The sequence below is a fragment of the Ceratotherium simum genome, chromosome 3 (assembly GCF_057802395.1).
Source record: "Ceratotherium simum simum isolate JZ-2026a chromosome 3, ASM5780239v1, whole genome shotgun sequence".
NCBI lineage: Eukaryota > Metazoa > Chordata > Mammalia > Perissodactyla > Rhinocerotidae > Ceratotherium > Ceratotherium simum.
Window position 1 is genome coordinate 69804518 of NC_141902.1, and position 12611 is coordinate 69817128.

The 12611-nt window shown below is 34.7% G+C and overlaps 1 protein-coding gene across 1 annotated transcript in view; it reads right to left on the reverse strand.

The window, feature by feature from the left end:
• Positions 1 to 1905: 1905 nt before the first annotated feature.
• Positions 1906 to 12611, reverse strand: part of UBE2Q2 (ubiquitin conjugating enzyme E2 Q2) — a 59761-nt gene continuing 49055 nt past the window's right edge. Inside the window, exons 10-13 of the mRNA XM_004421858.3 lie at positions 12456 to 12504; positions 11899 to 11994; positions 4260 to 4326; positions 1906 to 2352 (exon numbers count right to left, since the gene is read on the reverse strand). Coding sequence (XP_004421915.1) covers positions 2321 to 2352; positions 4260 to 4326; positions 11899 to 11994; positions 12456 to 12504 — 244 coding nt within the window. The 3' untranslated portion in view covers positions 1906 to 2320. The remainder of the gene's footprint in view (positions 2353 to 4259; positions 4327 to 11898; positions 11995 to 12455; positions 12505 to 12611) is intronic.

The window sequence follows — 12611 nt, forward strand, 5'->3', positions numbered from 1 at the left end:
TAGGAAAGTAGTTTTGACCTTAAAAACCTCCTAAAAGGGTCTCAGGAGTCTCTAGGATTCCCCAAATGATACGTTGAAAACCACTTGGCCGAACTAATCTTGATGGTTTCATTCTTTTCACTAGCCATTAGTTTAGAGGTGGACAGAGGCCCCAATTCTAACCAAGGAAAAGTATGCTGGCGGGGGAGTGAGGCTTCTAAAGATTTCCTCACCTCCTAGGGAGACACTAGACGACAGGACCATTATCTACCTCTGGACAGATTAAAGTGGCTGCACATCCAGACATAACATTCGATCCAAAGATGAAACCAACACAAAAAAATCTCAAAGAAGCAGAACAGAGCCCAGATGTACCGTGCCTGGAGTTTTCCTACCTCTGGATAGCGTATCCACCTATGCAAGATAACCTGACAATTGTGTGTAATGAAGCTATAGCTATGCTAAAGAGGGAGCAGATTACTGTAACTAGGGGAACCAGGGAGAACCATGAAGAAAGTAGCCTGACTAGAATTAAAGAATGAATGTGGGAGAGGGAAAAGATTAAGGAAAACCTGTGTACCAAGTCTGTACACACCATTTCTGGGTTCTCTAGCTTTTTCTTATTTAATCAATCTGCCTCTCTTCCTCTCCTCACCCTGTTCCACTATATATAATCCTATTCCAGGAACTCAATAGAGCCTACAGACACCTGAAGCAAAGAGTATGTCTTATGAGGGAAAGGTGACGAAATTATTTTTTAAATGGTTCTTTATTCATAAACTTGATGCAAGTTTACAAAATTTATTGTACATTGCCAAATAAATCTGCAATGAAAAATAAAATCCAAAAAAACAAAGCATGCCAAATGTGCAGCTGTCAATCTGCTAGCCATCAGGATATTAAAGAATTCAATAATGTATTCAAGATTTAGCCTTAGGTTTAAGGAACTTTAATGCTTTAAAGAATTCTGCCTTGTCACTTGTTATCTGAGCAACTGGCAATCAGAACTTTATACAAATGTAACCAAGTGAACAAGAATGCCAGAAAATCTTTTTCTACTGTCCTTTTAACCAAAATAGAATAAAAAGAAATTAAACACACACAATAACGAAGAAGTGCCATGTCTCTCGGATGTGGTTTACAAAGTTAAAAACTGAATCTTAAAGCAAATGCATAAGAAACACTTTTGAACTTTGTAACTAGTTTGTGCAGAAAAATGTGCTTCTGGATTTCTTTTTAAAAGTGCTTAATAACTAGAATTTACTTTTAAATCAAATTTGGGTATATAAAAAAATCTATTACCAACCAAACAGGACTGATTCAGGTAAGGCAATAAAATGGAGAGTACACTGATTTGAGTCAGGTTTTATAAAAGAATTAACATATGAAGAGTTCCTATTAGTCTTTCAATGTAAAAGCCATTGTTACGACTATAGCAAAAATTTTAAGTCTCAAAATTAGATATCTTTTTGTACTTAACTGTGCAGCTTTTGCTCAAGGAGTCTTCGTGCCAATCACTTTATAAGTTTATTAGTTTACAAATGATTGCAACATCCCGTTAATAAAATGGGAACGTAAAATGACTTAGTATTTTAAATAACTTCAAGCTCTATACTGCAGCTCTTCTTCTTACGAAATACTGAACCAACAAGAAGCAGATTCAGTGCAGCAAGACTCTGATGCCCCAGTGGAAATTACTACTTACAAGCCTTAATTGGCATAGCCTTGCTTCGCTTTGCCTAAAAAGTACAATACAACTCAGTTAAGAGCATATCCTCCGGAAACAGTTCATATCTTCACATAGCCATAAAAATGTTTAACAACTTAATGAGTAGGTTTCCTGTCATTATTTTGGCAATATCATAAAATGGTTTTAACCTGAAAAAGCTACTGTGATTTATAAGATCTTAAATTTTTAAACCAATATTAAACATGAATTAAACTTTTATTGGCTCTAAATGGAACAATATATTGCAAATCCTCGTGACACACGAGCTCAATATGGGAAAGTTACCCTACAGGTGCAACTTCAGTAAACCGATGCTGCCTTGCCTGCTTAATAGATTTCACTTTTCAAGAAAAAGAGATAAGAAGTGGCCAGTATGTGTATTTATCAGGAAGAATACAATCAGGGCCCCACTGCTCAGTCCAAAATACCTAAAATGAGCAAATTGAAAAGGCTGTAACTTATATTGGATGTCAGCTGACAGATTATCCACTAAAATAACTATTAGTTAACGTCTTCGGTACTGCTGTTATAGGGGCACTCAAAGCTTGTGTCTGCATGTTGGAAAGATTTTCTTTAAAGCAACATTGGTCCAAACATACACAGTCAACACATTTAGCCGTCTTCCTTTGGAGGGGTGTACCAGCCTGAAACAGAATAGAAAAAAAAGTTAAAATACTTTAATTCCTAAACCAAGTAAGAGAAATGGCATTTTATTAAGGTTACCTACTTTCTCTACTCATAATTTTCATGTTTAAACCTGCTGTAAAAATTAAACTTACACTTGGGTTGCTAACACATTTTGATATGTTCATAATATAAAGTTATTTTCTATGAATAAATTGTACTTGAGTTTTCAACATAAGATCTCTATATTAATGGCATTTCTAGCTAAAGATGACAGTGTGGAATATTAAACTAGGTTTTACATTCCATTTCAATTCTGTATATGAAAGAAAACTTCACTAAAAATAACTATCCCTCAAACAAAATCCTGCCATTTTAGAAGAAGACAAACTTGGACTGTCCTCAGTGCAGTGATGTCATTTCACCAGTAGGGAAGCCATCTCAGCAGGTGCGCAAAGTGATTATGCCTAAGACAGATTTAGCGGCAGAAGACAAACTAGGATCCATCTCCTGATGCTGAATCTATTGCTCTTTCACCATAGCTGAGCTGACACACACCCACACTTTCTCAAATACAGTACTTCCCATAAACATTTTTGAATGCTAACTACAATGTTTGCTTTAACAAAAAATAAATAACTAGGAGATAAGAAAAAATGTAGTTGTTTCCCAGACTCGACAAAAATCCACGCTCTCTATAGAAAGGCAAATGAGACTAAGGACTGCTTGGCAGGAAACGGCCATTGCAACAGTACGAATATGCCCAGATGTGTGGAGCATCCCATGGTTGACGAAGACGTACAGGTGTCTCTGGATCTACTAACTTAGTGTGCTGGAGATAAAGATTATTATGAAAACCTAGCCTTGCCCACAAGTTTTATCATTTCTCTCTTCAGAAGCTTCAAAATTGTTTTGAATACTATTCTTTCAGAAGTCAACAGCCACTGGAAAAGTGACAAGTTTGCTTCGTCGTTAAAAGTGAGCACAAAATACAAATCTTAAGGCACAAGCTACCACATTTCTAGCAAAGGACACTTCATTGTAAATACTCTCCTTAAAACTACTTCCTATTAATTTATTTATTCTACACAAAAGAGCATCAGTTTCACTACCACTGCTACAATGAGTATCTTAAATTATTAGCACTACTTAGTTACAAAGTGTTATGCATACACACTACTCTTTTTTTTCCTCACAAGTTTGGCAAGACAGACATGCCAGTTTTAGAGATGAGGAAACTAAGGCTGAGAGGTAATGGGACTTGCTCAGGACCACAGAGCTAGTAAGTGACACAAATAGCACTTGAAAATTGGTTTTCTAACTCCAAGTCTACTTGTTTTATTACCTCACTGCTAGAGACAAAAACTCAAAACGTGCACTGTCAATACAAGCAAAATTTAAAGTAAGGCCAATAGAGTTTATGAAAGATATTTTAAGAATTTTTTTAAATTTATAACTAAAATACTCTTAAAGTGTATACTGAAATTAAAACTTTTTCACTTGAATAGATAAATGTTTACAATTGTCAAAAAGCATTATAGTCTGAAAATGTTTCAGACACAGCACTGATTCATGATCCTGATTGCATTTACTCAGTATTAATAAGAACTCCATCTGTAGAGTTGCCTTTAACTCAGTTCCTATCCTAATACCATATATTTCAAGTCATTCATTCATTAATCTACTCAAAAATCTTGAATGACTCAGAGATCCTCAAGCCAAGTATTTAGGATATAAGGATTTTGAATGAAGCACAGTGTGTGTATCCTCAAGTTAAATTTTTTCACTGTGGTAACCGTACTTTATAAGAAATTAAAGCAAAGACAGAATAATAAAACAGGATAAACATCAACAGTACATTATGTAAAACTTCATAAATGGCAATAAATACTTATGGAATTCAACATGGAATATGGAATAAACGTACCATTTTTCTCATGTATCTGTACAATGGAATTATAGGATTGTTGGGCTCTTGCTAGATTATATTGATTCTGAAAGAGAATTATACATTTTAAATCAAAACTGTGAGTAGATGAAAATCATTACAAATAATTTATGGATGCATCATCACTGTGCTTAAAAAAAAACACAGGAAACAATTATATTTCCATTTCTAAAAGAATTTTAACTTAATATCCTCATTTCTCAATTTTAGTTTTCTCTACAATTTCAGAAGGATAACACAACCAAAGCTGCACTCCAATAAAACTCTACAGGCTTCACAGTTCATTTTCATAAGTCCTCTTACCACTGGACAAATACAAAGCTTTATAGTTCTAGTGTTCCTTTCCACACTGATGAATCAAGTTAAAGGATGCTATTTGGACATAATTAGAACTCAAATTCTCTTCCTCATAACTTCTACTCAAAAAAAAAAACTACAAAATATTACCTTCACATAAGAAAACGTTAAGCTTTAAGGACTATACATATGAATGACATTTTGAGTTAAAAATCTAAAGAAGGCTCCTAAGTGGCACCAAGCCATTACTAAAGGAGTCCTCTTTTGGTAATCTCTTTTAGAACATCTTTTAAGGGGCTAAATTTAGGATTAATTTTGTCCCATCAGTACAACTGACCTACATCTTAACTTCCAATTATTAGCATTCTCCATAGTGGTACACACCTATTATATTATGTCATAGAATTCAATTAATTCACACAGCATAAGAATAAAAAAATGTATAAAAACATTCTATGGGGCTGGCCTGGTGGCATAGCAGTTAAGTTCGTGCGTCCGCTTCAGCGGCCCAGGGTTCCCCGGTAGGGATCCTGGGGGCAGACCTACTGACCACTTATTAAGCCATGCTGAGGCAGCATCCCATAACAAGAGTTATAACTCTACAACTATGACACACAACTATGTACTGGGGCTTTGAGAAAAAAAAAGAAAAAGAGGAAGATTGGCAACAGATGTTAACGCAGGGCCAATCTTCCTCAAAAAAATAAATAAAATAAAATAAAAACACTCTTAAGTGATTCTCCTTCCTACCTGTCCTCCAACCAGTTCCTCCCCTCATCCATCCTCCTTCCTCCATCCAAGTTAACTACTGTTATTAGTTTCTTGTATATCCTTAAAATTATATAAGAAAATTCATGTACAGCCTTTTGTTATTAGCCATCACCCCCTGCTTTCCCCTCAACAAATGGTAGGTAGCATTACAGACACTGTTCTGCCGTTTTTCTCACTTAACATCTTGGACCTTATTCCGTATCAGTACACAGAAAGCGTTACCTTTCCCTTTTTTTAAACAGTGAAATATTCCATTGTATGCACTGTCAGCTATTTAATCATTCCCCAGTTGGTGAACATCTAGGTTGTTTTGGTATTTTGCTGTTACAATGTTGCAGTAAGCAACCTTGTACATATATTTGCAAAGTACTAGTCACAAGTCCTAGAGTGGAGTTGCTGAGCCAAAAGACAGAGGCACCTTCATAATTGAGATGTCACTAAATTGCCCTCTACAAGACTATAAATACGCTTGCCCATCAGCCATCTATGAGTGCCTCCACACAGCCTCACCAACAGCACTTCTTCAAACCTTTGTTATTTTTGACAACATAATAGGTAGAAGACAGACTCTCAGTGTAGTTCTGATTTGCATTTCTGTGATTGAGTGAGGTAGAACATGTCTCCATATGTTCATAAGCCATTTATTTCTGTCAATAGACTTTTTATCTTTTTCCCATTTTTCTACAGGGTAGTCTTTTCCAATTTCTAAGAGCTCTTTAGTACCCTCCCATAATGCATCTAAAAGCTAAAACGTTAAATGTGCTGCAGTAGTGTTATCTCCAAGTTAGTGAAAATACTGCTCTTCAGTCAATCTGTACTTTCATGAAAAGGACAAAAATAAGAGAGAGAGAAACAGACTGTACATAACAAAACACACATATATTGAAACTCCCAAATGATCATGAAGTTAGCACCACTTCCTAACTCGACTGCCCAGCTACCCAAGACACAAGGAGAAAATAAGAACGTTAGCCTTCCCCAATCTGTTGTCAACAGCGTGATATTCAAATTCCAGTCTAAATGGAATGTGACTGCAGAGGCTTTACTGTAGTGGGGAGTTAGCCCTTTCCATTGTCTAACTCACTGCTTTCTGCTTATGTCTTTATTAATTCCTTCCTTCTACTTTCTTTCAGTTTGTCCTTTCTAATCTGAGTGAGAGGCTTGATTTTCATTTTTTTTTAATGGCATAAGGATTTTAAGGCAGTGAATACTCCTCTGAGCTCTCCTTTAGTTTCTGATACATAGTGATTTCATTATTGCTATTCCCTAGATATCCTGCAGTTTTAATTTCAAAGCCTTGTTAAGGGTTGTTTGAGTGAGTTTTAAAATTTCAAAAAAAGGGGCCGGCCTGGTGGCATAGTGGTTAAGTTCATGCGCTCCACTTCGGTGGCCAGGGTTCGCAGATTCAGATCCCAGGTGCGGGCCTACACACCGCTCATGAAGCCATGCTGTGGTGGCATCCCACGTACAAAACAGAGGGAGATTGGCACAGATGTTAGCTCAGGGACAATCTTCCTCAAGCAAAAAGAGGAAAGTTGGCAACAGATGTTAGCTTAGGACCAATCTTGCTCATCAAAAAAAAAGAAAAATTTTTTTTCACAAAAGGAACATCTGTTTTTTGATTTTCTTACTACCTTATAGTTTTATTTAATTAGGATTGGAGAATAACAACTGTCCTTTTTCTACTCTCAAAATTTGAAAATTTCCTCATTGAACAGGATTAATTTTGTGGATGTTCAGAGGGGAGGACTTTTAATATTTTCATTATAGTTCAGTTCTAAGTATTTTAAACTTTTATGATTTTTTAACCACGATTTAGAAGTGTTTCATTTCCAAATTCACGTAGATTTTTATTCATCTTTTCATTGTCGTCTTCTAACCTTAATTGCATATTTAAATTATATGACTTGTATGGTAACAACTGTTTTTAAATAGTCTTACTTGCTTTATGGATTAATTTATGATGACTTTTTTTTCCATATTCCATATATGCCTGGGATACAGAGTTCTATATTTGTCCATCAGACCAAGCTTGTTAACTGGTTATTCAAATCTTCTACATTTTTGACGTGTCTGTTTAACTTACCACGAGCAGGGTACATAAAAAATTTCCCACTGTGATGGTGAATTTGTCAATTTCTCCTTGTGGTTTTATCAGGTTTCTGGGTCTATATTTTGAGGCTATTTTAATAGGTACATAAAGTAAAAAATTATTATATCCTCCTAGTTAACTGAGACTTTTATCACTAAGTAGTCACTAATGCTTTATGTTCCAAAATCACATTTTGTTTGGTACTACAGCTACATCGTCTGTTTGTTGTTAGTGTATACTGGCATATCTGTATCATCCTCCCGCGTTTAAAAAAAACTATCCAGCTTTTTGTATCCTCACATTTTACATATACTTCCTAAAAACTGCTGGATTTTGTTTTATTAATTCAGTCTGTCTAACTGGTAACTTTAGTCCATTTACATTTGTTGTGACTGATTTATCTGGACTTATTCTACCACCTTACTTTCTGATTTCTATTTCTCTCACTTTTTAATTATAATTTTATTATCGCCCCCGGGATTCCAATAAGACATATTTTAGACCCCATTCTGATCTCTCTCTAACTCCCACCATATTGTCTATCCCCATGTCTCTCTGTGCAACATTCTGAGTTATTTCTTCTAATCAATTAATTCTTTCTTCTAATGTCTAATCCATCTATTGAGTTTCTCATTTCAACAACTGTATTTTTCATTTCTATAAATTCTATTTCATTCTTTTTCAGGTTTGTCTCATCATCATTCCTGATGGTCTTATGGTTTGCTGAATTTTATGATTTTTTTTTCTTTACATCAGATTTTACATATAACTATTCATTTTCTCACAATTCTAATATCTGAAGTCTCTTTCCATATCTGATAATTCCAAGACCTGAATTCTTTGGGGCTATGTATCTCTTAACCATAGTCTCTGCATTTCCCATGTATGCTGGGTTGCCTACTTGTGTGCTTGTGATCTTTCACTGTGAACTCATATTTGCTTGATCTTAATCATTGGGAATCCTGCAAGCTTAAATCAGAAATGCTTTCCTCTAACGAGTGTCTGTGTCTGCTTCTGATGAGAACTGTGGATACAACCAACATGGGATCACTTTAGTCCCCTTGGAGAATCTCAGGATTATGCAAGGTTCTCAGATTTGGCTCCCCAACCTTGCTCATTTATAAAGAGAAGACTGGACTGCTTAGTATAGGTAGCAACTCGCCCACTCCCTGGAAGAAAAAACAAAAACCAGATCTCTCATCTGAATGTGATCACTGACTACGGGATTTTCTAGATATATAACTGGAGGTCTGTGGGCAGTGTGGAAGAGAGGTGCCTTTGCTGATTATAGAAATAGGTTAGGAGCTGCCCCAAGGCTGTGTGCTCTAGTATTTCGCTATTTAATTCAACTACCATTCCTACCATATAGTGAATGAAAGCTTATTAAGGGGCACTATCTTGCCTATCTAAACCCCAAATTCCTGCTAAAAGTCCTAACAGCAGACCTCTACTTTAGAAGGCTTTCTCACTACCATGGCCTAGAGTTAATGTTACAGCCTGTATTCCACATTAACTAAATAAAAAACCCGCCTGGCCAACATCCTTCTGCCCTATGGCTTGCTCTCAGCTCCTGCTGGCTGAGCCTAGTGGAGCTAATGGCAAGACTGTACTATGACTCTTGCCTGCACAGAGTTGCAGATCCTCAGATCTACCAATCTGACCCTATCACCAAATTTCATGTATGCTGATGGGCAACTTTTTCTCTTTTCCAGTACTTAGGTATATTTACATCATTTTAGTAGTATTTTCAGGAAACAAACTTGTTCATTTATTCTGAACCAAGAACAGACAGTATTTTTAAAAATATTTTAAATATTTTTGACTAGTTATATGGCAAAAAGAAATTCAAAAAGTACAAATGATTTACAGTAAAGTCTCCCTCCCATCTCTAATCCACCCCCTCAATATTTCAATACCCCCTTAACAATTTTGTTAGCACTTTCTTGAATATCCTTTCAGAGATATTCTCTGCTTATGCAAGCACATCTATATAATAATATATCCTTGTTTCTCTTTCTCTTACACAAACGGTAGTGTATTTTTAACACAATTGAGCACCTTACTTTTTTGATAGTAGCATTTTTAAAGTTAAAATTCAGACTATTCCCTGCTGAGTTTAGAATCCTGGAAGGTAAAACTCATATCATGCAAAGTTTCCACATTCTTAACAAATATTTCTTAATAAGAAGGAAAAAATGGAAGAGTAAGGTTTTATCATAACAATTCACTCAAAAAATTCACCTTCTAAGACATACTTTAATATGCAAACGTATTTAGCTGCCTGACTTAGCATTCGAAGGAAAATGGTTATATTTACTTGCTAAGAAAACTACAAATCATGGAAATGTAAAGGTTTAAAGCAATTATATATTGGGCCATCCTTTCAGAGATATTCTCTGCTTATGCAAGCACATCTATATAATAATATATCCTTGTTTCTCTTTCTCTTACACAAACGGTAGTGTATTTTTAACACAATTGAGCACCTTACTTTTTTGATAGTAGCATTTTTAAAGTTAAAATTCAGACTATTCCCTGCTGAGTTTAGAATCCTGGAAGGTAAAACTCATATCATGCAAAGTTTCCACATTCTTAACAAATATTTCTTAATAAGAAGGAAAAAATGGAAGAGTAAGGTTTTATCATAACAATTCACTCAAAAAATTCACCTTCTAAGACATACTTTAATATGCAAACGTATTTAGCTGCCTGACTTAGCATTCGAAGGAAAATGGTTATATTTACTTGCTAAGAAAACTACAAATCATGGAAATGTAAAGGTTTAAAGCAATTATATATTGGGCCGGCCCCGTGGCTTAGCGGTTAAGTGCGCGCGCTCCGCTGCTGGCAGCCTGGGTTCGGATCCCGGGCGCGCACCGACGCACTGCTTCTCCGGCCACACTGAGGCTGCGTCCCACATACAGCAACTGGAGGGATGTGCAGCTATGACATACAACTATCTACTGGGGCTTTGGGGGGAAAAAAGATAAATAAATAAAAAATCTTTAAAAAAATAAATAAATAAATAAATAAAGCAATTATATTGACATTGATTGATTCCAAGAGAACTATGGCACTGAAAAAAGAGTATTGGTAATAATAGAATTTTAAAACTGGAAAAGACTTAAAATATCCAGACCAATTGTATTTCAGGTAAAGATATAGAAGCCCAAAGAGGTGAGTTTACAGTGAGTTATTGGTAAAATGTTCTTTCAGTTACTCAAAAAGATCACTGTTCTAAGCCTTTTATATTTTCTCTTTTAAAGAGAAAAACATGCTAATTTTTTTTAAAACATGATGAAATTTAACATCAAGTTCTACATATAAATAAATGCCAAGAAGAAAATTTAAAAGACTATAAGTACACTAAAATGTTAATAGTATTTCTAGATAGTCAAATTACAGATGACTTCAATTTTTTGTATTTTTTTCTACTTTAGAAACTGTACAGTGCACTAGCATAAATTTTGTCATTAGAAAAATAAAATTTTGATGTTCTAGTACATAGTCATTCTATTGTCACATTTGAAACACCTAAAATATATACACTGTTAAGAAATGCTAGTTAAATGTAGTTAAGCAATTCACTAATGTTCAATAATTAACTTCTTGATTTTATACAAAATGGTATTTTGTTCCAGTGTAAAGAAATAGCTGTTAAAAGAGCTAAAACCTGAAAATGAGTTATTTTATAGTATTATTCCAAATAAATGATTTTTTTTAAACAGCCTTTTCAATTATTTGCTTGTCAGATAAGATTCTAGGGACTCATGATTTGACGTGCAATATGGTTATAAAACATATTTAGATTTAATACTGTTTGGATAGGCATTTAATACAAAATTCACACAGAACTTTAGGAACATCGAAATGTTTTTAAATGTTAGGTCAGGATGATTTCCATCACACAAACATTTTTCCAAAACACACTAACTTCAGATTTTTTCCTTGGTCCACTCAAGTTTTTATAGATAACTACAATTAGACATGGAAAGATGTTTCTGATATAGTACTTGAATGAAAAATAGAACTCAGTGGTTAAGAGCAGAGACTAAATCCAGACTGTCTGGTTCCAATCCTTGCTCTGCCACCTGTGACCCAGATGAGTTACCTAACCTCTGTGTGCTTCAGTTTCCTCATCTACAAAATAAGGACAATAGCACCTTCTTTTACTCTATTAAGAGGACTTAAAGAATTAATACAAGTAAAAAGTTAGGTTAGATAGATTAGAGCCTAGCACATAAATGCTCACTGGGAACTAACTATTATGACATGATCTTAATTTTGGGAAATTTCAAAGTACATATAATTTTTTACTTATTAGTGTATACATACCAATAATAAATTTAAAATTATTGATATGTTTATCTATATTAAAAATAACAAAGACAGGAAGAAGCCTCATAAGATGACAGGAAATATATCTTATAGTTCCTGTAACATTATTAATAAAAGTACCTTATTTGCTCCAAACTGAACTCTGGCTTTTCCTTTGACTAAGGTGGCGTTGATTTGCATGATGACCGATTCTATTGAGTAGGCACTGCTCCAGCCCTACAGGAAGAAGAAAACACTTCTCTAAAACACAATGGTGTTCCTGATTCCCACTTAGGAAAGCTTAACAAAATGGCATCTCACAACTCAACAACAGCAAATTAATGTTAAGGAGTTTATAGTCAGGAAGTAAAAGTAAAGTTTGATCATTTCCAAAATCTCACAAAAAACAAAACAAACCTATGTTCTAAGTGCCAGACATGAGCAAATTACAACCTTAAATAAACATCACTCTTACTCCCTATCCTAGCATAGATTAAGCACTAAGTACAATGTCATTTTACTGGTTTACCTTAAATATTAGCTTTTTCATTATTAAAAGTAGGTGCTATTTAAAAAAAAAACAATTTTTTTTAAAGTAGGTGCTATTGCAACAGAGCTTTTCCACTCAGTATCTAACTTACATGATCAAAACACTCTATGGAGGCTGAAAAATATGAGTACCATAAGAAAACAGTCACCTGTTTTGTGAGAAGTTCCATACATAATGCTCCACCACCCAACACGTACCTTAAAAAGAAAAAAGGAATCATACAAATTTCTCTAGATCTCAGTAATGCTTCTAATTTTTAAAGTACCATTACTAAGAAAATACACATACAAGTCAAGATTAGAAG